A 24,720-nucleotide genomic window follows, 5' to 3' on the forward strand; every position below is an offset into this window, starting at 1 on the left:
AGCCCAGCTTTGGCAGAGTCTGTTGAGCCTTTTTACAAGCCCCAGCTCAGACTTGGCTACCTCTTACTTGGGCAATGTGCAGCTTTTCTGCTTAGCTCTTCACTTGACATCACCTTAGTTTTTCCTTCTGTTTTTTTTTCAGCAAAACCATGTGTGTAATTTTTAACAGGTGTCCTCTATAAACAAATTACTGTAAACCTATGGAGGAGAATCTTGCAACAGGTTCTCATCTGCCCTTTTCAACATATCTTAGTGCTGCCTTCAATTTTTTAACGTGCCTTATTTTGTCATTTGACCCTGGCTTTGATTTTCTTCTGAGTTGTGCTATAGTAAGAAATCACCCAGGGGTACACGTGCACACACATAAAGATTAGTACAAGAAGAAAAACATTTTATATTAATGTTACTGTGTTGAGGCCAAAGATCCTGGTTACTGACCAGTTAAAATGAAAATATTTCAGGTTTAAAATAAATTTTTTTTTAGAATAATAATACCTGTGGCTTCTCAAATGTTCCTTCTGTTAAGCTCAAAACCCCACAGCTCTTACAGATTTATGCACTGGCATTAACTAATTTTAATAGAAAAACTGAAACACATACCTCATATCACAGTGGTAAAAATTTATACATCTTATAAAGGAATTTAATTTCCTTAGGTGGAGCAGAATTTTACGCATTGCTTTTAATCAATAAAATTGGCTCAGTCCTTATTTTAAGTGGGCCCTTTTTTTAAAAAAAAAAAAAAAAAAAAGCAGAAAGAAAGAAAAAAAGCTACCTTTTACATAGAATCCAAAAAATCAAAAGGGTCTCCAATTAAGAAAACATTTTCTGTTGTGCTGAATTCATGTTACCGTACTGTGAGCTCTGACATTTTGTTTCTGTGGTAACCAAAATCAGCTGATTAGTTGGCATGGCAACAGAAAAGATGTAATCCCAGCAGACACACTCTAATCAATGCCCCCAGCACAGATGGTCTCCGGAGGATCAACAAGAAAGAGGCTGGCAGGCATTCAGTATATCACGTGGTTGCTCTAGACTAGGCCAGGAAAAAACTAAAAAAGAACATTTCTCCAACTAACCAATAGCTTTTTAACCCCTTCACTGCACTCCTTAATTGTGGAGATTTCAGGAGCTCGTACCCATCAAAGCCAACTTTGGGTCTGTGCCTTATTGCTGGGAGTCTTGCTCCTCTAACACCAGCCAAACCTCTTCCCCTTTTATTCATTTCTTGAGTCGTTGCCTGAAAGGAAACCTCAAGCTTATCCAAATCTGAGAAATCTGGAGATTGTTAACACAGATTACAATCACTGAGTGTCCAGGACTTCACCTATAAAGTCCAGTGGGTGGCCCCATGTTTGGGTGCAGGAAGAGAATAATTCCAACCTGGGGTGCTCACTGCTCTAGAGGTGAAGGTAAAGTTCGTCTCAGCCAGTCTATATATCATATCATATCATATCATATCATATCATATCATATCATATCATATCATATCATATATATATTATATAGATTACTCTCAGACAGGGAATATAATGATTGCTAACTACAGAAAAACAGTTTGCCTACAGGTAACATTGGAGTGTCAGTAAACACAGTGAAAACAGAGACTTAGGAGGACTCCAAAATCTTTCCTTTACCTGAAGAAAAAACTGAAGCATCTGCCAGGTAAATAAACATGGTAGTCAGGGCTTCAGCCCCTTCTCTTACCATGTTTAATTTGTGTCATTGAACCCCATTAAATTCCTTGTATATATTTATACCTTGATAAAATAATTCAAGTGTGTGTCTCACTTCATAGGGACCTCTTGCCCTCTAAAGACAAGATTCACATTCTTACTGTTAGGCACTTTCTAACCATATTTGTTTGACCAAAAAAAAAAAAAAAAAAAAAAGCCTGAAATGCCATTTTATATATTAGTCCAATACTGTATCATGCAGTGAGCTGCTCTAACTAGCAAAATGTCAAAATGAATAAAATGCAGCTGTGGATTCCTGATTCAATCTGTGAACAGAACTATTTCAGCCTGTTCTTTTAGAAGCTAGTGAATTTGTAGCTTACAAGTTGTTTATGAAACTGAAACAAATATAGCTACAATTCTATAGTTCTATTAACAAATATAGTTACAGTTTGCATTTTTGCATTAAAAAAAAAGAAACATCCTGAAAAGAACATTCACTGGGTCAAATTCAGACCCCATCTAAGGAGCTGTGCAGTCCACTGGAATGCTCCTTGTTATGGGAGCTCTGCTTTGTTTCACCCCTGATGCTGTGACTTGGAGTTTACCTTGGGACACAAGATGTGTGCTCCCAGTATCTCTGCTAGAAATAATTTGCTCTTACTAAAACACCCACGTTTTAAGCACACAACCATTTAAAACCCTCTTGCTTTTTCTCCTCCAATCCAATTCAAGTCCCCCACCTGAACTTTTCTAGTAGGATTCAGAGGTTTATTTTAGAATCTGCAAGGGAACAGTCAGGGCTGAAGCTGGCCATGCCCTGGCAGGGTTGCAGTGCAGATGGAGGGGCTCATTGCACCCATCAGGATGGTGCTATGGGAGGTGACATTGTCCCCTTAGCCTGGTGCCTACTGCTGCTCTGCCTTTGACTTGCCCTATTGAGTAACCACTCTGTAATGTGCCATGATAAGTGCAATATATTAACTAGATTGAGAAAAATGGGCAGTATTTGCTGATTCATTTATTTGGTGTTGTATTAACACTAACACAGAGGGCTGTGACAGAGAAATCATTTCATGGAGCTATGAGAAGAAGTGGCTGCTGCCTTCTGTACATGGCCAGCATGCACAACTCCCATGGAGCAGTGAGGTGGCAAAGAGGTGATGCTTGGAATATCTGGTCTCTTTGCAGCTCTTTCCCTCTGTGTCTACTGAAGTCCCAGGAGGGTGGAGTGGGAGAGCTGGAATGACACCACCATCTCAGCCCACCTCCCTACACCCCCTCCTCTCTTCTTTGCACCCACTGCAAGAGCCAGGAAGACAGCAGGGAAGATGCTATGGAAGGATGGGATTGACATCTAAACCACTCTAAGCCATGTTGGCCCTGGACATGGTGCTGTCAATAGCCTCTGCATTTTCTGACTCAAAAACCTCTGCAGTCCTGTAGGCCAAGAGAACCATCAAAAATCTCCTCCTGCTGATCCTTTTGTGCTTTACTCCATGCAAGGGTTAAAACTCACACAGATCAATGGGTATAAGAACGGGCACAAGAAAGAAAATCCTAATTTTTTGGTAATTCACATAAGGGTAGATATCTATTTTGAAAATGAGTTTACTGAGCTGTTCTAATATAGGAGAAATTTTGTTTTCATTTTTATTTTCCACCTTGGTATTGTTTTTTATAAATATAAAATGCTTAGTTTAATTACAGGACCAGAAGTGGCCGATGCATGGAGATAATTCACTATCAATTACAAATATTGAATATTCACTAGCTGCCTGATCCAGAGCATGTTTAAATCAATTGACTCCTTCCATTGACTTCACTGCCCTTTGGACTGGCATCCTACTGTATTAAATCACTAATTTCCTAGTGATTTATAGTTCTCATACTGGGTAAGTATCAAAGACAAAACACAGAATCTCAAAGAGTTGGTTTCAACAATGTGAAATCTCATTGTTGCTTTAAAATCAAGGCCAGAGAAAAGGAGATGGGAATACTGAATTTAATTCATGAACAATTGATGGTTCTGACATCATGTGCTTCTCTTGCAATCTTTCTGGGAGAACTGCAGGGAATGCCCACAGAATTTTCCAGTCATGTAATGAATATAGAAAATAGTAATTAAATGGCTTCAAGGGGTTTCAGTATTAGAAATAATCTCAGACTACCAGAAAAATGCAACAGCCAATATTTTTCACCCTTATACACACTGAAAAATAAAAAATATATTAAAAAAAACAACAAAAAAAAGAAAAAACACCAATAAAAAAAACCAACAACATGCTTTATTGAGTCTTCCCTGTTACCTTGGTAAACATGGGTTTTCCATGCTGAGTGACCATGGTGCATTGATCACAGTCCACTGTGATGGATGAGTTGTGGTATGACTCTTTTGAGTGCTTGAGAATGTAATACAGGTCTGTTACACCTCCTTCAAAGACAGTGCTAAAATAACGAGGAATGAGGGTCCTTCCAATTGCTGTGAGGAAAATACAAAGCAGAATTCAGCAAATGCTCCAGGTTATAAAATCTCAAACCATTTGCTAACAGAACATGAGTAATTTTAAGTGCAATGAAATCAAACTTTCATTTAAGGAACATAATCCATGTTCTCTTCTCTGCTGTAGCAAAGAAGTTGCATCTGCTCCCACCAAGTTCAATAAAAATGGTTTTTCCATTCAGAGGGAGTGGGCTCATCTTATTTAATCTTTACATTGATGGTGACTTTGAGTCACTCTTGAAACTACCTGCAAGGTTCTTTGTCCCAAAGTAATTATTATACAGCAAGCCACATGGTGTCAATTTTGACTGAGAGTTGGAGATTCCTCCTAAATGCATAAATACAAGTTGTGAGCATTTTTACAGAAATATACACCCAAAAAGGCAAAGCACTTTTTATATAGGGTGTTGTGTACACATATACATTTGACTGTGTGTGGGCACATGTATATTTATATATACCCACCCATACATGCACACACACATGCAGACACCCTTGCTTGCCTGGGAGGGCTACTGCTGAGAAATCAGAGTCCTGGGGAGTGAAGAATTACCTGAGGTTGCAATATGATATATTTTATACAATATATGACTACCTCTAGGTCTGGCATATCTCTTCAGATCAGTAATATTTATGTTATGGGCTGGATGCCTGAATTAGCTTGTATTGTACCACTTAAACCCCAAACTATGGACTCAAATTATTCTGCAATAATTACTCGAGCAAAACTCTGCAGTCACACCACACACTTCACCAGCAGTTTCAGGTAAGAACTACAATTCCAAACAACAGTAATAGTGAATTCCTGCATGTACTTCAGATGCACAAACCAGCAGAAGCCCTGACATCAAAAGCAATTAAATTGTACACAATTTAGGTTTTCCATCTCCTATTTTTTACAGATAAATTTGGATACAACCCTCGGCCTGGCAGGACAGGTACCTCCATCCCAAGTGACTTCTCATGCATTCATCAATCCACAGGAATTCTGAGTGGTGGCTGTGTAAAAATTGCCTCCATTTTACAGATGGAAAAACCAAGTGATCTAGTGTGGGTTTGGGAAGAGTGAGATAGAAAAGTCTCCATCAATGGGCAAGACTGGAGTTGATCAGTGCCTAATTCTTATTTGTCTATTAGGACACTGTGGTGACTCATGGCTCCATCCTTTGCTGTGTACTTTTGAAAGCAGTTTCTAAAAAAATTCTCTCCGTAGGAATTGTGCCAGTATATGAACAAAGGTTTCTGACCCTAAAAATGTATTTGCAAGTGGGTGTTGGAAATTCAAAGTATGGCTTTTTCACAGGAGCTCTGTGAAAACTGCTTCTGCTCTGTGCATCACAGTGTGGAATATTGCCTGTGAAGTCATAGCACACGTTATATAATGCAAATATACAAATACAGAAAATTAGGGCTTGTTAAAGTGTTTCCTGTATTATTAGGTAGTAATGGAGTTTGAGGTACAAAAATATACCACAGCCTCTCGAAGTAGCTGAAATATTGAATACACTGATCAACAGCTATTCTATGACTTTAGCTCCTAAAAATCCCACCCACTCACCATGCATTCATTAATTTCTACAGTATTTTAATTGAATTTATAAAAAAGGAAGTCCAGCAGAGGATTTAACCGAGGCTTTAAGTGAAATTTTTCCATGTTGGTACGGTCTACACTAAAACGTGAAATTTACCCATCAAGTTAATTTCTTGCTCCCCTAAGGCTAATTAGTGCAAATTAAATTTCCTGCTAATCATCCTAAGCGGTGAATGTGTGATATGAAAATCCAGCATTCCTACTGATTGTGATAAACCTCTATTCATGTGACTTAGACACTGCATAAATATCCCAAAACTATTTTAACCATAGTTTATAGACTGTTCCCAAAGTAGCACGGTCATACAGGGCTGCTTTTTTGCCTTGTATTCCCAGCTACAGCACATTAGAGAAGGCTAGAAATACATTTAATACCTAATTCTTATTCCTTTTCCTAGTAGGCACTATCTCTCTTTGCTACAGGAATATGCTGCTGTGCACAACAAAGTAGGGGACCAAAAGGATGGAGAGAGATAGAGATGCAAGTAAGGATATGCCTCATGGAACCTGATTTTTCAATGACAGATGGACTGCAGACCCTGTAGGTCTCTTACTTTGAAAATAGCTAATGCAAATGTCCAGCATAAATGATTATAGCCAGTATTCACCTCCAGAAAGAAAAATTAACGGAAACCCATATTAAGCAGACCTGTCCTTGGCTCACCATGTTTCCTCACCAGAGAAGACTGAAGCAGTTTCAAGGTTTAGGTTCCTTTCCCAAAGCACACACATGAAACTCTCTACAGTGGTAACAAAGCTTATTTCATAGAATCATAGAATCATAGAACTGGCTGGGTTGGAAGGGACCTCAGAGATCATCGAGTCCAACCCTCATTGAGTCCCTTTGTGCAGGAGATGGCATTTCCAGGAACAACAAAAGGCTGTGGAACAGACCTTGTGAAGTCTAGGGACCATCACAAACAATATTAATAAGAGATGTTACATCACCTGAATATACATCCAAGAATACATTGGAATAGGCATGACTGCAGGTGAGTGAGCCCAATATTCAGGCTTTGGAAAGGAGATGTAGGTTCCTACCTGCTTCTATAAAAATACTACCAGGCTCTTACCATCACATTTGCCAGAAAAGAACTTTTTACAGTGTGAAGAGTGACACCCTGCCTTGTAAGATACTGGATATACCAGAAGGAAAACACACCTGCCCCTCAGCGTTCAGGCATTAATTCCACATCACTAGAATGCTGCTTTAAATTCTCATTTTCTTCTTGAAAATGAACAGCATGCTTCTTTCCCTACTGGAGTATCTGATGCTGTGCTATTCCCATGAGGAGCAGGCACTGCCCCTTAACGTTCTCCTCATTTGTGCAAGCAAATCCCCAGATAGCAAAGCCAACGACAGATCAGCTGTATTTAGCAGCAGGTAATAGTTATTTATATGAAAATGTCTGGAAGGAAGGCATATCTGAAGTGACTCTTTTGCACAGAGTCATTGCTGGGATGATGTGCCTTTAGCCTGGTCAGTGGTGAGACAGCTTGGCTGCACAGGACTGTGTCTAACTTTCTGGAGGATCAGAAATAAATGGAATTTTAGAAGTCAAGTAAAACAGGGAGATCTGTGACATACCCCTGAATGTCAGAATCCAGATATCAATTGATCCAATCTATGAGCATAGGCAAGAAGCTTTATAGGTCGGTAGCAGTTATATTATATATGGTTTCTTAAGGATCATTCCTGGGGGATTCTAAGGAAAAGAAAGTAACTGCTTGATACATAAAATGGCCCTAGGCTTGCCTCTCAGAGAGGGAGGAACTTAGGTCACACTCCATTTTGGAGTGGGCATGTGACAGTAATGAACAGGGTCCCCCTCTGTTACCCTGATCCCAGCAATCATTATATTAACTCTGTCCTTTCATTTATTTCCCCTTTTAAATATGGTTGCTTAAGTGTAAAATACCTTATTCCCTCAGAAATGTATTTAAGTTGTCTAAAATTATTTTTTCCATCCCAAATTGGCCCGAAAGGACCAAGGATTTATAGGTGGGAATGGTCAGATTAACTATGGGCAGAAAACCTATTAAAAAAACAGTTTGGAATATAATTGTGGTGCCACCAGACACCGTGTGGTGGTGATGTTGGTACTGTTGGTTTTTTTGTTTTGTTTTGTTTTTATTTTTCCCCAGGAAGACTTGAAAGTAAACATGTTTTTCTAGTTCACAGGAAACTGTGGGCTAGGAATAGAACACTTCCTCCCTTTGTGTCCCAAAGATAGGCTGTCAAAATCTCAGTGCCCTCTCAACAGAATGAAGGTTCACAGTCTCTCTGCAGAAGCAAGGATGGAGAACAAATCCTTCCTTGCTCACCAAACTCCTCATCTGTTGCCTCTACAGTAGAAGTTCTCAGGCACGTATGCATAGACACCACGTGAGATAGCTGCCAAGTTGGTATAGAAGTGAAACAATGGAAGTGTTAATCAGTGAAATAAAAATATTGGTTTTACTGCTTCCATGCTGGTTTTTGCAGCTCTGAATCCTGTCAAGTCCTATGTCTTCAGTTAGAGCTATGATTTAAAAGAAGTCATAAGCCAGACACAAATATTAAAATAAATATAAAAAGCTGTTAAGAGTTCCAAAGAATCAGCAGGAGAATGAAAGAAAACCACCTTTTGCTTATAGATTAAAGGAACTCTTTCTGGAAGCTGTGGTGTAGTCAGCAGCTGGGGATCTCAATGTGCTCCAGATGGGCTTGAGGAACCTCACTGGTTGGGGCTGTGAGTTGTTCTGGCATCCAACACAAAATGTTGAGCTGTCCTGAAAAGCTCAAGGCAGCCCATGAAAGTCTCTTGCCTGAGAGATTATCACAGTTGGATCTCAGTAATTAAATGGAGATGCTACAACTCACTCTCCCTCAACCAGATGTAAGGGCTTGGGAAGCTGGGAGATGACTTCCCATTGATTGCAAACGAGCTTTCCTGAGGACCACAGAAGAAAGCCTGAGCTTTCCTGTTAATTGACATTGCTTGGTATGGCTAATTGATGTCTGTGTGGGCCAGAACCTGGCATGTTAATTTAGGTCTGGTTTTGTAACTGAAAACATATGGTTTTGTAGATGGAATAAAGAAATTGGTACACACAAAGCAAAACTCCATGGAGTCAGGTGGTGATGCCACTGCTGCTACTCTTGCCTGTATTCCTGTTTGTCCAAATTTGTCCCAGTGAAACAGCACATAAGGTATGTTCCTTTCCAGACACAGTCCATCTAGCTGGGACATGGAGCAAGGAACAGGAAAGTTCCAGTTATCCAGGCTGCTTGTGGGAACATCCCTCCATCTTCACAGAACCTTATGTGGTGATTGGATTCAAACCCAGTCAGTGTGAACCTGTCAATTCCCAGGAAAAGCTACAACTTGAAGGCATGAAAGGCAGTGAAAAGACAGTCTAATAAATCCAAATTCTGTCTCAGAGATGTGTGGGCCATGTTGATTAAGCCACCCACATGTCTGCAAGGCAGAATCTGGCACATGCAGACCTGTCCTTTTTTTTTCTCCCTAACTAGTGGGTAAGATTGAGGTCCTACCATTTAGACTTCTTACAGAATGAAAATTATAACATAAGATTGATTTCTACTTACAGGAAAATTATAGTTATCTATACAAATTAAATATTAAGCCAAATTAAATATATGATTTAACTATTACAACAAGAGTAATAATAATAACATGCTATAGTATACAAATATACTACTAAAATTTGTATACTAGTAATACACTACACTATATGCAAGCATTCAGAAAACACCTGTATAATCCACAGACATTGCAGATTTTAAATTCGATGAAGATCAGAAGACAGTGGAAACAGTACCACCATATTGCTAATAAGGCCTAGTTTTTTTGAAGGGAGTAAAATAAATGGAAATTGGGGAAATCTAAGGTCTACGACCATTTTGCCTTTGTTCTCAATTTTGCAACAGTTCTGGCAAAGGGGGATGAGTAACGTGGATTCAGCACTGTGCCTGAGTGACCTGAATCCTTCCCAAAGCCAGAACCCAGTGTTTAGGGGTGAGTTTTTCTTTTTTGATCCATACTTTCATGGTATCTGCAGTATCTCAGTTATTTTTTGTCAATATTTGATACAGACAAAAGCTATAACCCAAAATACTAAAGCTTCTCCAATTGTAAAGGTCTAGTTTTCCCCTCCAGTTCCTTCCATTCTGTGTAATTCAAACATTGTGTTAGGTTTGAATCTGCCTTTTGTCCAATAATTATTTTCTAGCAACATTTTTACCCTGATGAGGATTTGCCTGTATAATTTCAGTTCAGTAGACAGTATATTTTCTTTTCTTGAAAGTCTGTAACACTTAAACCCTCTAAAATGCACTTGAGTCAAGAACAAGTAACAGAAACTTCATGAGAATGAGACCTCAGCTTAACTCCCCACACCTTATGACCCTTATTCCCATAGACATGTAATCTGTAACTCAGTCTTAAATCCATCATGTCTCTGAAGAGACACAATATTTTACTACCAAGCATTTTGGCAAAAATAGTCAGAAAACAACTAGAAAAATCTCTGTGTGTCTCCCTGCAAAGCTAAACTGCATCAGCATAGCTTTTCATTGAAGGTCAGCCAGTCCAACTATTAAAATAAAATTTCTTTGCCACTTTCTTATTACTTATTACACTGGCAGCACAATACCAGGCTTTGAAGATTTGCCTCGGGCTAGGATGGTGTGGACCAGGGGATGTGGAGAGCAAGAGGCAGAGTCCGACATTCCCTTCTTGGATGGCAGCTGGGCTTGGATTGCTCCTCAGGGGATTGCCTGCTCCAACCTCCCACTCACAACAGGGTCACCAGCAGTGGGTTGGTTGCCCAGGACTGTCTCTAGTTGGGTTTTGAGTATCTCCAAGGATGGAGCCTTCACAACCCCTCTGTAGTTGCCTGTGCCAGTGTTTGACAATCTTTTGGATGGTCAAACACTGGTTGTCCTTTGGCCATCCTGACAAAAGGAAAATACTTTTTCTTCTGTTTAAATGGATTTTTCTGTGTTTTACTTTGTACCTAGCACCTCTTGCATGTCACTGGACAACACTGAGAAGAGCTCTGTGTGTACTCTGTCCTTATTATATATTTACACACCCTTTCTCTGGGGCTCCATGGTCCCAGCTCTCTCAGCCTCTCCTCACATGGCAGATCCTCCAAGCCTTTAATCATATCCATGGCTCTCCCCTGGACTTGATCCAGAGCAAACACATCTTTCATCTAAACAGTGAGTCCAAACTGAATATCCCACTCCAGATGTGTCTGATCAGAAAATGAAAAACTATGAGCACAGAGAGTTTGTTGTTTGAAATACTGAATTAGTTTCCTAGTAGTAGAGAGAGGGCCATACCCTTACCCCGCATTGAAAAATAGAGAATTTCTCCTGTCAGGCACAGTTCTGAGGAAGCCTATGATCTCAGCTAATTTCTGCAGGCTGAAGGGAAGAAGTGTTTGATGGAGCTACCCAAATTCTCCTTCCACAGACACAAGATGAGGAAGCTCCAGTTTTGACTGTAAACCTTCCACGTTACAGATCAAAACCATCATTCCCCAGCAAAATTCTACACCTAAATATTTTAGTGAAACGGCTACATATATATATGTATTTGCATAAAAAATCTGGACTTTGAATGTGCATGAAGCCAGAACAAATGGTTTTCCTGGTGGCAGTATAAAGCCACTCACGCTTCTTTCTGTGCTAATCATTCTGTTTGAAGAAAGAGTATTTCACTTAACTTTTTTCAATGGCTACAAAGAACAAAGTTTTAAAGGCAAGCCAAAGAGGTTATTCACAGCTGTATGACAAACTGCTGTCAAAACATAACAAACCACAACCAAACTCAAGCAGAAAATGACAAAATGTAAGACCGTAAAAATGATGGAAATTGTCCAGGACAGGCATTTTAGATGAACAAATGCAATCTGTACCAGCACAGAGGACCAGCACAACACAGAAAATGATACCCAGAAAAGTCATCTCAAGAATTAAAGGCAAAAACATAAAATTCAAATGACAGGACACCAAAAGGAACAGACAAAAACCAGGCAAACCATCCAGTTGTATTAAATCAAGCATAGTCCTGACCCCTGACTTCATCTGACCTAGAAGAATACTGCACAGGGCATGAAACAAAAAATTATGTAAAAGGAGAATGATTTTGCACAAAAGAAAAATGCTATTAAGAGGAAGTCACGTTTGCCATACCCTCACAACCTGCCACAATTCTTTTATGCAGGTACCCAGGCTGGTCTGGGGTAAAACCAAGGCAGAGAGCTCCAAACCAAAGCTCAGTTCCTGCAGACAAGGGGTGTTCATGGGGTGTTTCCTGACCAAGGCACACATTTCACACCAATCAACTCCCTTAATCTCTTGGTGACCTGAATCCAAACAGTTTCACAAAAATTAAGTCTCTGGAACCACCCCCATTACCACCTGTAGAGAATTTGCCCATGTGCTGGGGATCTTCTCTCCCCCACACCCAATTGTATAAATATTGAAGCTATTGCTACCAAAGCTTGGAGGAAGATCTGTTGTGGTAAGTTGTCCTGGTGCAGAGTTGTTCTGGAGACAGATCTCTAAAAACAATTCTATCAGTTTCTGATCTCCACTCTCCACATGTTGAGATGGGAAGCAGAGGTAGAAAAAAAAATATCTTATGTGCATTCTAGAAATTGTATTATACATTTACAGCATATATTAGAGAAGAATAAACAACTGGCAAAGTACTGATCTGAATAATGCAAAGGTCCCTTCCACCTTTAGAAACATTAAAAGAGAAACTCTGAGACAGACAACCATATGTAAGACCAGTTTACACTTATAAAGCTCCTGATTTAGATGTGGCATTTCAGGACATGGTTGGTTAGCACGTAGGTATTGGGCTCATGGTTGGACTTGATGAACCTCATGCTTGTATGATTCATGATTTATATCCTGTCAAAATCAACAGTAACATACACCTTTCATTAGCTGCAACTCTGGTAAATCCTATTTTTGTTTTTAGTCCAATTTGTACCTGCCAGAATAGCATCTCCCATCACCACCACTAATGCCTAATGAAAAGCCTGAGGATAAGCACACACTGATGAGCCCTCACAAGGCTCAGCTCAGACAGAATTTACCTTTCTTAGATGCTTTCTGCAGCTCTCCACAAGCTCCTTTCTGATGAGAAAAAGCTACTAACAGTATCTGTGGCAGCTACTTCAAGTTAGTTACAGCTACTCCTTTACCATGGTTAGTACCCTGACAGCATAACCATGAATGTGTCTGTAAAACATATGGTAGGCAGACCCCAGGTTGCTCTGCTATCACTCTGAGCAACCCGAAAGCTGCACATTTGCATCTCGTGGCATCACATCTGAGCAAGCAAACCCTGTGAAGAGGCAGGAGGTATCTGCTTGGGCTCCAAGCCAGAGACAAATGTACCTCTCAGTACCTGGTCAGCTGGGTATGTGGGCAGAATGGACTCATCTAGACATTTGCTATCTAGGAATAGACCTTCTCAGCACTGGAGGACTTCTTTTGGCAAGACTGAAGCCCACGGGTAGGCAAAGTGAAGGAGAAAGTCCCTTCCCTGAACACAGGACTTCATGCTCAAGCACTGTCAGTCAAGCATCACAGCACGGTCCTCATTCAGGTGAAAAATATCAGAGGCAAAACGTGTTGATCTTTGCATCAAAGGGGACATAACATAGTAGGGAGTGTGTCTGGAGAACTGATGGGAGGTGAGGGGTTACAGTGATATGATAAAAGATACACAAAGCATTCTCAAAATCCTCAGGCTGCATTGAGCACATGTAGATTGATAACCAGCATGATTTTTCTGGTAATTTTATGCTGTAGACGTCTGAACAATATCTCACCAGTGGATAATATCAGTTGTCGGTTATATACATGTTTTATAACAACCAGAACACTCTTTTTTTAAAAGCTGTTGGTGGTTGGCTTTGATTTCTTTTTTTTTTTCTGCAGCAAAGCTTGCTTTCCCACTCTCTTTCTCTTTCAAGCTCATGGAAGCTAACTGCAGAGAAAGTAAAAAGGTATTCAACACGCTAGACAAAATGATTAGGAAAATATTCTACCATTTGGAAATGTTTTCTTGGTTTTAAAAGTGCAGCTTGTTTATTACCCTTAAAATGAAGGCGAGTGCCCCCGTGTTCAGCTGCACAAATCAGATGTCTGACAAAATCACATCAAATAATAAAGAACCACTTTCAGACAAGAGGGAGCAATGTAACAGGTTTATAGGCTTCAGTCAGAACACACATTACACGTAGTTTTAAATAAAATTTTATGCAGCAAGAAATGCAGAATGCTCTTAACTTGAAAGAGGTAACATCACTAATAAGCACTGTAACAAATCTGTGCTGGAGTTGAAATAGCTTCCTCTGTTTTCTGTCCTTTTAGCTCAATGATTCATTCTTTCCACATTTCACAGAGAGTCATTATGTCATCTTCTTGCTATATTTCTGCTACAGGTAAGGCACAGTCCCTGTGACAATGCTGGGCTGGCACTGTCAGCACAACTTCTGCAACTCCCTGACCACAAAACAACAGCCACCACATAGACTCAACCCAAATGCCCATCCAGATCAAAGCAAGCAAAAAAACCTAAGGAAAAAATAGAGGGGAAAAAAGCACAAGTCTGATACAATCCTTACCCTGGTCTATCATCACTGCTTCCAAAAATTAGCAGGTGGAAAGCTACAAAGGTGAGGATTGTGCTCAGTTAAATCCATAGCTATTAACATCCAAGTACAACAGGATCTCAGGGAACACCACGCTACAAATATCAACCTAACAACTCTTAATTACAGAAAAATATGTTAAAACTTTATGATCCATGACTGGAAACGTATATAAAAAAAAAAAAAAATCTCTTGGAATATATTTTCTGCCAGTATTGAAGACATTCAAGGTGGGAAGTTCTTCTCTAAAGACTTAGGAATAATATTTATTTTCAGAAGTGTTGATAGGGTTGCAATGCAATGTTTTCAAGAAGTAGGGAGAACGATACAGATCAGCAACTCAGTGTTCTGATATTGTAACATATTACTATCTAATTAAAAAACCCCTCTTTTACAAATTAAATATATTTTTTTCAAAATCTACCAAATTTGAAAAATGTGCGAGAACCACCTAATGCAGCAAAACCAATTTCATTTGGCATTTTTCTACATTCTTTATGGTCAAACAGGGCTTGAACTGAAAAAAAAAAAAAAGATACTCCACCTTGCAATGTGCTAATCTGGTGCTTTATACATACTCACTGAAAATATCCCCCTGGCTTTCAAATAATTTGTACATATTCCACAACTAAGAACATACTTTTTAACAGCAGCATTGCAAACACAGCTCAGGATCTAGAAACAAATTTGTGTGGCAATTACTGCAGTGAATAATTTACAAAGCCTAACAACATATAAGAGCACATTTGGTGGGAACCAATGCCTACTTTTGTTATAAGTCGAGTAAAAAAGGTGCTGGAATAAAATGCAGAGAATTCCAGTTTTAAGTTGTTCCACTGTGGGTATCCATTACAGGGAAGAGCAATAGCAAGTAACACTCCTAACAAAGTCATTTTTTCACTGTATCCACAGACAAATATCTCTGCCTAAAGCCAGTATTTCTTCACTACACTCGTACATTAATATTTCAAATTATTTTTCCCTTAGTTAAGCTTGATTCTACTTCAGACATTATTCAAGGACAAATCCTGGTTCTTCACAGATCTCCATCTAAACAGCACAATTTTTTCTTGTGTCATGATAAGAACAAGAATACTGTCTTTATTTTTTAAGACATATTAATTTAAGAGATAAGGGTAGAGAAGGAGAGCCATAGGGTGTTGCAGGACAGGTAGCTGCCCTTTTTCTCCTCCCTAAGTGTCTGGATCATGTCAATAAAACACATTGCACCCAACTGGAAAACCTCAGAAAACATGGGCTTCACTCAGCAACAGCTTGGTAATACAGACTGACTGGCTTCTGTATAATTATTTTCTTTTTCAGCAAAATTGTAGATTAATTCAAAACTAAAATGTCATTTTGCTACAAAAAAAAAATAGAAAAAGGATGAAAAATGGCTCACAGTGAAGCACAAGGAAAGCAATTCACATAAATAAGAGCTGTTCCCAGACCTCTGCACAAACTCTGGACTCAATATGACATTTAAATTTTTTTTTTTTGGATCAGCACTCTTGTATTTTATACAGTATTTTATCTACATCCCTCCTATCCTCCTATTCCTAGTGTCAGCACAGCTAGAAATACAAATGGAAAGGTTATTCTTGCATACCTCACATCTGCTTACAGTCAGGAAGTGCTAAAAATCATGAGGGAGTTTATTCCCATGGGCTTTGGAGCCTGAAATTCTTGTTTTCTGACTTCACCAGAACCTCAGAGGTGAGTGTGCTCTAAAAAGGAATGGCCATTCTGCTTGCTATTGCAAAAGACTGAGATTACTTTGATGCTCTGAGCTATGGCTTAGGACTTATCTTAAATAACTTATTAAATATTTGAATGTCCACAAATTAACCTAGAAAATTCACAACACCAAATGTTGATACTGAAGATTTTCTCCCTTTGGTTCTGTCAGCAGGAGGTGCCCATTGCTCAGTATAACCCAGTCCTGGCCATAAAGCTGCAAAAAAACCACTCCAGGAATGGTTTGGTTTTGCCACACTGTGCAACCAAGTCTCCTCCTTTATTGCAGATTAAACTTGTCCCCCTGTACAGGATCTACACCTCCAAAAGAATAAAAATATTGAGCCTTTCTTCAAGAATGTTCTTTGTACCTACATGAAGTGCCCTCTCCAGGAACAACTATCATTTAACAAAGGGATTCTAAATTTTTTCAGGCATATTCCTCTATGCCTACACCCTCAGACAGTATCCCACCAGGGTGGGACTGCAGCTTCAGTCCAACCACATCGTGCTGGGAAAATAGCAGGCATTTGTTTGCCCAGAGCTATTGCCACGAAGTGCTGTGCAGTACAGTAACAAGTAGTGGCTCTGAGTGATGCTTCTCACCTTAATTCCTCCTAAAATCCCTCACTCCCAATCCCAAGGCAGATGGCAGGCTACACCCCCAAAGAGGCAACTTCACAGGAAGACTTCACTCTCTGTGGAGCTGCTGAGCAGGGGAGCTGAACTTCTGCTCCTCCTCTGTTATTTCCACCTGATTTTTCCCCCCCAAGTTTCATCACTTGCGTGTCATCCCATTCACATTTTCCTCTCCTGTGTCACAAGCTGTCTGCTCCATTCAGTGTCCCCTAAAAGGGGCACTCCCATGGAAGTCACTCTCAAGAAGGTCACCCAGAGCCTTTCCACTGAAGACTTTGTGTTTGCCACTTGTTTGTTATGTTATCAGTGCTCCGTATGTTCTGAGGAGTGATAAACGCACCCAAAACTGCAGAATCTGAAGAAAAAGAGGTGATGGGGATGGTAGAGTTTCAGAACACAGGTTTTCATGCAACTGTGAGAAGATTTAAGAGCAAATGGTCGTACTAACAAAACAACATTTTTGTTTACTGCATGAGAGCTCCAAGCTACACTTGAGGAATGACATGCTCAACAGTGTCAAGAAAAAGTGGTGTTTACTTTTTTAGGAGTAAATTTTAGCCCAAATGCCATCAGGAACCAAGGAAAAAAATCTTACTTTTTTTATGAGAAACTTACATGTTTACACTCAGTATAACTGAGTAAAAAAAAGACAATATGGTGTGGGTGTCTTTTTTGTCTTCTCAGTGATTTCAGAAATTTAGAACGTTTGGTGTGTTTCATTTTGATTTATTTGAAATTAACCTTTATCTAAGTAGCAACTGAGGTGGGATAATCAACACCATCCTCATTACACAGGCTGGGGTCTGTTGGGTTGGCACATCTGAAGCAAATCCAGCTGTGTCCCCGCCAAACCAGAGCCTGCAAACCAGGCTCAAGAGGGTGACTGCCAATGGATGTTCCTGATTGGGCACAGTGAGATGACAACTCTGGAGGTTTCTTCCAACTACCTATCCATCTATGAATCATTCTCCTAGGCGTACCAAGAATTACTACATTTTTTAACAGTGATATTAAACAGGTGTCTTGCTGAAACTTGTAATAGAAACTGTTTGGCTGGCAACATTAGATGTGTTGAAGGAAAGAGTCACTGGCCACTTGCATCTCTGCTAATCACAGGAATACACTACTGCAGGATGGGTGATCCATATTATTGATAACACATTAGTATCACTGTAATGGAAAATCATACAGGATTTATTTTTGCCTTTTTCACTATTTTTTCTCAATGCATCACTGACAGTAGTGATATGAATCTGCTCTTGTTTGAAATGCAGTGGCCTAGAAAATGTATAAACTGATGCCAGTGTGTCTGCTGCAGAGATGAAGGATCCCAGTGGGCTTCCTTTATAGGATTATTCCAGTATGGGTCAACTGTTGCAACATTCAGCACCATAAATATCATTAAGGGAGTTATTACCCACTGTGTCCTTTCCTATGCAACACCTTTTTGAGCCAAAACTTGGATGTTTCTTCCAATACATATTTTTGAGCATCCCACTGATGTTGCTCATTCTTGGAGAACATCCTGATGATCTGCAGAAGTGAACCTGGTTTTGCAGCATTGTTGTTTTCCATGGCATGACAGCCTGTGCTATAATTTGGTGTATTCCTATACATACATGTGGGGTTTTCACTTGGTTCACTACACCTCAGTTCTGCTTCCTGACTCCTCTGCATGGTCACAGGAGACCTTCACTTCATATATGATTTTGCTGATAAAGTTCAGATCCTCATCATGAAAAAGTTTCAGAAATGTTGGCTTGTTTTAAGATCAACTCTCTACAGGATCTGGCACGAAGTTACTGTCATGAAAGACCAATTGCAAAGGGATGAATCTCTTCTGGAGTTGCAAATGTATTCTGAAAATGGGAAAGAGCCCTTCGTGTTTATTTGCTTATGCTTTCGACCTGTGCAAGAGGGAACCTCTCCTCAGCATCACCAGAAGAGTCAACAGAAGTTCAGGCTCTGCTGAGACCCAGAAGGGTCCCTGCCTTTGAGCAGAAAAACTTTCCTCTAACTCCTTACAATTTAGGCTGACTCCACGCCATACCATTTGTCACTGCAATGCTCTGTCAATTAGCATACGCAAATTCTGAATTAAAATATGCAAACCTGAGGTAAATCACACTTAGTTTTAAAAAGCCTTGCCTGAAGATGGATGGGGATGTAGCTGTCATTTTTAACAATGGGAAACACCTCATAGCAAATGCCTACATGGAAAACTACTAAAAAGAAAGAGCAGTGGTGCAGTGTTGGAGCACATCTGAACCCACATCCTCATTTAAAAAAACAAATAAGTTCTCAGGTGTTGTTTTTTTGTGGTTTTTTTTTTCCCCCTGCCATTTATTCATGGCATATTGCACACGTATGCCTGCAAGTGAATGCTTTAATGGGTGGAAACAGATGGAAATATTGCAACAGATAAGCTTGAAGAGAACTTTTCTCCTGAATAGGCAGGTGAGCATATGATGATGTTTTGTGGGAGAGATGGCAAGTATTGAAAAATCTTTATGCCATGAATAAAAGACTTGGCCCATATTCTTACATCACTGCTTTTCTTTGAAAAGTTGAGCCCCAAAATGGAATCACAGGCTCCTGATGAGCCTCAAAGTCTTCCTTAATTTGTCATAATTTCTCCTGGAAAGTCTTGAAAGCAAATTTTAAAGCCTTTCCCATGCCTGCTCTAACATCCCATGGTGCACAGTAAGTTGGGGCCAACTGTTCCGTTAAGAAGCAATTAATTATTTTCACTCACATCATAAAGATGTCTGCTGAGCACGTGGGAAATGGTAGCAGAAAGCTTACTGCAAGTGCTTTCACTGAAAATACTGCTCTTACAGCCTAGTTCCACATCTACCCACAGCCTGATAAAAGTCTAATCACAGGACAGTAAATATTACTATAAAATTACCTGCAGCAGCAACATTCCAGGAGCAGTCACAGAATGGTGAGTAAATAGATATTGTTCAGGAGCAGTGTAAGACATGACCAGGTTTAGATGCTTGCTGTCAGGCTGCTGGGAGGTAGGAAACACCATAAAACCCCTCATGAAGAGCCCTACACCACATCAGGTCTTGGTGGAGGCTGGAGCTGACCTGGAGCAGCAAAAGCCCCCTCAGAGGTCGCTCCCCTCCAGAGGAAGAGGAGTTGCAAGCAGCAAGAATGATAACTTTTGAAACAGCTCCAGCTGTTTCCACATCTGACTGTGCTCCAACAGTGTGGTTTTCGAGATTTATTTAATTATAATTTCATCTCACCATTTTGCATTAATTAATGGCTGAATCAGAAATTCAACCGCTGCCTATATTGCTGAACGAATTAAACTCTGCTTATAACACTTCCTTAACTCAACCACCCACTATGGCTGAAATATTTGATTGCTAAATTGATTTTTTTCATTAATTTATTCTTCAAGGATTATTATTATTCTGAAGCTGGACCACACACAATAAAAATAGTAATTTTATTAGTCTTCTAGTCATAGGGCACATAGGGAAAAAGGCATGTACCCTGCCTGATGAATCCTGGCTGATGTATAATTTGTTGTTCCAATGCCAACTTGCAGACCATCATTACTTCATCACAGTTGGTCTGATAGAAGTGAAAAGAAATTTGGGTCCCATCAGTCCTTTCGAAAAATATTGACCTTGAAAACACGAAACTGCTTGGAACAGATTATAAAATAGCTGTAATAATAAAAAAAATAACCATAATACTGAATTTTTAAATTAAGATAAGCTCCTTTCTCATTTCAGGAGATATTTGTTATCAGGAAGACAGTGTGTCCTGAAAGTGCTCTGTGGTGCTTCACAGTAAATAAATGCTTTTAAAACCCCAGAATGTGATTACTGTAAAATACATCCTTGCAAAAAATTACAATCAATTAGCAAAAGGTCTTTAATACAAAACACTTTACAGATTCCTGTCACTGAAACTACTCACACAAATAAATGTCTGCAGGGCAGCATAGAGGGAGACCTTTCATTGCTTTTTCAGTGAAGACTTGCTAGGAAGTGCCTACACCTACTTGACAGAAGAAAACACATTCTCAGCAACTTAAACTGGGAGGCCAGTGCAAGCCATTTAAAAAACCCTGCTTGGTAATGTTTTCAAATTACCTCTTTATTTTCTGGCAGTCACCATTTTGCAGATCTTCACTATCGCAGCCAAAGCAGAGCAGCAGAATAGTGTTGACCTCCTCAGGGTCTAGAGAGGCCAATTTTATTTCTAAGGTTAATATTCTCCCTTTTGGGGAGGTTTTCCTTTCATTTCTGAGACTAACCCAGTCCAAAAGACACCAATATGATGGCCAACTAATGAATTAATCAGCTGCACTAAAAACACCTAAAGCCCTGGCCTGACCTGAAACTGGTAATGTCTCAACTGGCTTAGACTCACCAGGGACCTGTCTTTAACTCCAGATTTTTTTTAAAAATGGAATGGAGAAGAAACAGAGGAAAAAAGAGCTTGTGTGTAATTTTCTCCCCATATTACAGGTACACAAATATCATAACAGCTTCTGAGATGAAGATGTGAGGAAGGGAAGTGCTGGTAATACAAAAGCCACAGTGGTTCTTGACATATGTCCTCTTTGCTGCTTAGCAACATGTCAGGGTACTGAATTCTTTTTTTTTTTTTTTGTTTCAACTTTCTGCAACAAGGATGTTTATACTGGAAGGGCTGTTTCGTGGGGCTTTTTGTTGCTTTTGTTTTTTTTCAGAACTCTATGCACACCCTTCTGCAATGTCTGGAGTGGTAAAGCAGGGGATTCTTTGAACTGAAGAGAGCCCAGATACACGAACTACTAAATATTTCTCAAAGACAAGAATTCTTCAGTAGTGTGAGCCAGATAAACTCGACATGCTCCCTGGCAAAAATTTTGTGCTACTTTCTTTTAATAACAACTCTTGTCATTTAAAGAGCTCTATTAGGACATATCCCCTCCCCAATCTCCCCCAGATCCATTACTTTAGGGGAATAATCTGAAAAAACACTGCCCAGTTGATATTAGATAACCTGAGCTTGCTTTGTTTGCCACAGCCCCTTTCTTTTCCTGCAGATATTTTAAAGCTATTTTTATTTTCTAAAGTCAGAAAATAATTTAGCCCATTACAGATGTTTTTTTTTCCTTGGAAAACTTTCCTGTAAAGTTAATTGTTACTGACAAGCAACTAAAGATCAACTGTTCAGCTGCCCAGAACCTTCACATTTACTACCCTGCAAGAAATTACATGATTTTGAGTTTCTACTGCTGGAAATCATATGGCATGGCTTGTAATACCCAAGAAGTTCCATTTATATTGTGAGCCCAATTCAACCTCTTGCTCCTCTAAAACATTCCAGCACTCTGTTCCAGTGAATTAGCTGTGGAAGTGAAGACATAATGGATAGAGCAGACACTATGTTTTTCATGGATTTTTATGGTTTGCCCTCATATCAGCAAAGATCACCTGAGTTTTCCTGGTACTAAAGGTGTTGTATGTCCTCTTAGCAGCCCAGAGGTTTCATTTACACCCATTTGGTGTTTCCTTTGTCAAAATGATGTAACGTAGCCTTAACATAAGTGAGAATTCCATAATTCCTTAAGAATACAATCCTGCTTTTTGTTGAGCAATATTTTAGGTATGACTGAAGAAATCCTCTCAAGGCAAAGTTGCATCTTGCTGGTCAATATCAATTTGAGGATAAATAAGCCAGGATGGTCTATGCAAGCTGTGCTGCATATGATGCCTACAGAGGTGATGAACAGCAAGAATAACATAAGGCCTCATAAATCTGCAGAACCAGTCCCCTAATGACTCAGCAAACCACATCATACAAGCTTTTCCATTAGCTTACTGAGGTCTGACTTAAAACCAGTCCAGTTCTTCCACCACTGCTACGACTGAGTCAGATCCTGTTGATCTGATGACTACAAACATGCTTTTATTTTCCAGCCTATATTCACTCATATCCCTTTGTTTTAGTGTCAAGGGCCACTTTTGTCCCCTTGTGTAATTTCCTCCCCCGAGGAGCATGTGGCCAGCAATCCAGTTTCCTCTCAACCTTCTATTACTGGACTAAAGAAGCCACAACCCTTTACATTGCACAACACAAGCTTCTGTATCATTCTAATCATCCCTGCCTAATGCTTGCTCTCCTTGGACTTCATTTCCCTTAAAAATAGGTGTCCAGTTTGTCAAAAGTGAGCTCTCCAGCACTGCTCCAGTATTAACATTCCTTGTCTCCACAGGAAATCTCTCACTTGATACTTTCTAGGATCACATCTCTTCCTTCACAGCTGTGTCACCCTGGTGACTCACAGTTATTCCATGACTTATTGTTACACACGGGTCTTTTGCCTCCTCTGTCATTTTCTACTGCTCAGTCTCTAGCAGAAATTCTTTTCAGCAGCCCTAAAGTGCCACCCGTACTCTTAAATTTCATCTCATTTCTATTACTCGAGTCCTCAAGGTCAGAACATTTTCTCTGTAATATTCTGATCATCCTTTATACTAACGATGCCTCACAATATTTTCCCACCACCAAATTCCATTCCTTTACCTCCACATTTTGTGCCAACATCATTAATTACAATGTTAAGTAAGTCAAGTCCTTTAGATTGATCTTTGAAAAATTCTGCTGATATCTTCCTTCCAGTTCTCTATTTAACATAACCTGCTGTCATCTCTATTTTATTCACCTCCATTCTGCAGCACCAACACTACCAACCACCCTGTTGGACTGGACTAATCACTTCCCATATGTGATCCTGTATCCAATGCTAAACTCTAAGTAATATCAGACCTACCACAGTAAGTATCAGTAGAGTTTGGGATAATACCCTTGAAAAATCTATGTTGCATTTGTTAAAATGTTCTAATACTGCAGTTGCTTAAAACTAATTTAAAGGTCATACAGAATGAGAAAGTAGTAAATTACCTCTTAAGAAAATTGTCATTAATGAAATTTTGTTTCAGAACAACCCGTGAGATGGAGATGACTTGCATGCAAGAAATTAACTAAAGCACTAACAAATTAGCTATTAACCAGCAGTGATCTAAAATGGTGTAAAAAAAAAAAAAAGGGTAACTTATCAGGTACATTTGGTATAGAGCCTTCCAATAAAATAGGAAATACACATTCTTAGATGAACTTGTGTTTTAAACATAACTGTCTTCTTATATCTCTTAGCAAATTAAGCATTCCTGCATCTTCACAAGACAGGAAAAAAAGTCAAAAAGCACAGATCTGTGAGAATACACCAGGCTTCTCAGAGAAGATGGGAGCATAGCACAAAAAGCTGCTTTAAGTGCTAGGCAGAAAAATTAAAAAAATACAAATATAATCATTTCTGGTCTTCAAAGAAATAATGAATTTTCAGGCTGGCTAGAGACCTGATAAGAGACTGATAAGCACTGTGCTTGCTATAACTAGAAAGCAAGGCAACACTGCTGAGGGATCTGCAGCTGTTAGCATCAATTCAGTGGTTAATATGTGGCCGTGGAAAGACTTTTGGAAGATGTCCTGTGCCACTGGACACAGTTTTTCCTGGAGTTTTGCTGTGGAACTGTACTCACCCTGGAGGCAAGCACTGTGAAGGGATAACAGGGGTGTTTCAGAGAGCATGTAACTAAATTAACATGCCTATCTGCAACTGAAAGGAATCTCTGAGCAGGCTGTAACACTGCAGCTTGCTCTAACATCCCATTGAAAGAAACCACAGGCAGTGAGCCTGGCAATAATCTGAAGGAAAAACTGCCCAAGCCCAGCCCAGATGTGTCCTGGGTTTGCCTCACTGCCCTCTGTTGCTTTCTGGAGCTTCACAGCCCCTGTCTGTCCCATGCTGGGAGTGCCCATGCCATTCATTACATGACAGAGGCTGCTTACATGTCCCAGCAAGG

At 39.6% G+C, this 24,720-nt stretch overlaps 1 protein-coding gene across 9 annotated transcripts in view; it reads right to left on the reverse strand.

Moving 5' to 3' along the window:
- Positions 1–24,720, reverse strand: part of LDB2 (LIM domain binding 2) — a 212,977-nt gene that overhangs the window by 49,946 nt on the left and 138,311 nt on the right. For all 9 annotated transcript variants that reach the window (XM_030450154.1, XM_030450153.1, XM_008495587.2 and 6 more), the window contains one exon: positions 3,986–4,158. In XM_030450154.1, coding sequence (XP_030306014.1) covers positions 3,986–4,158 — 173 coding nt within the window. The remainder of the gene's footprint in view (positions 1–3,985; positions 4,159–24,720) is intronic.

Source organism: Calypte anna, chromosome 4A, assembly GCF_003957555.1.
Source record: "Calypte anna isolate BGI_N300 chromosome 4A, bCalAnn1_v1.p, whole genome shotgun sequence".
NCBI lineage: Eukaryota > Metazoa > Chordata > Aves > Apodiformes > Trochilidae > Calypte > Calypte anna.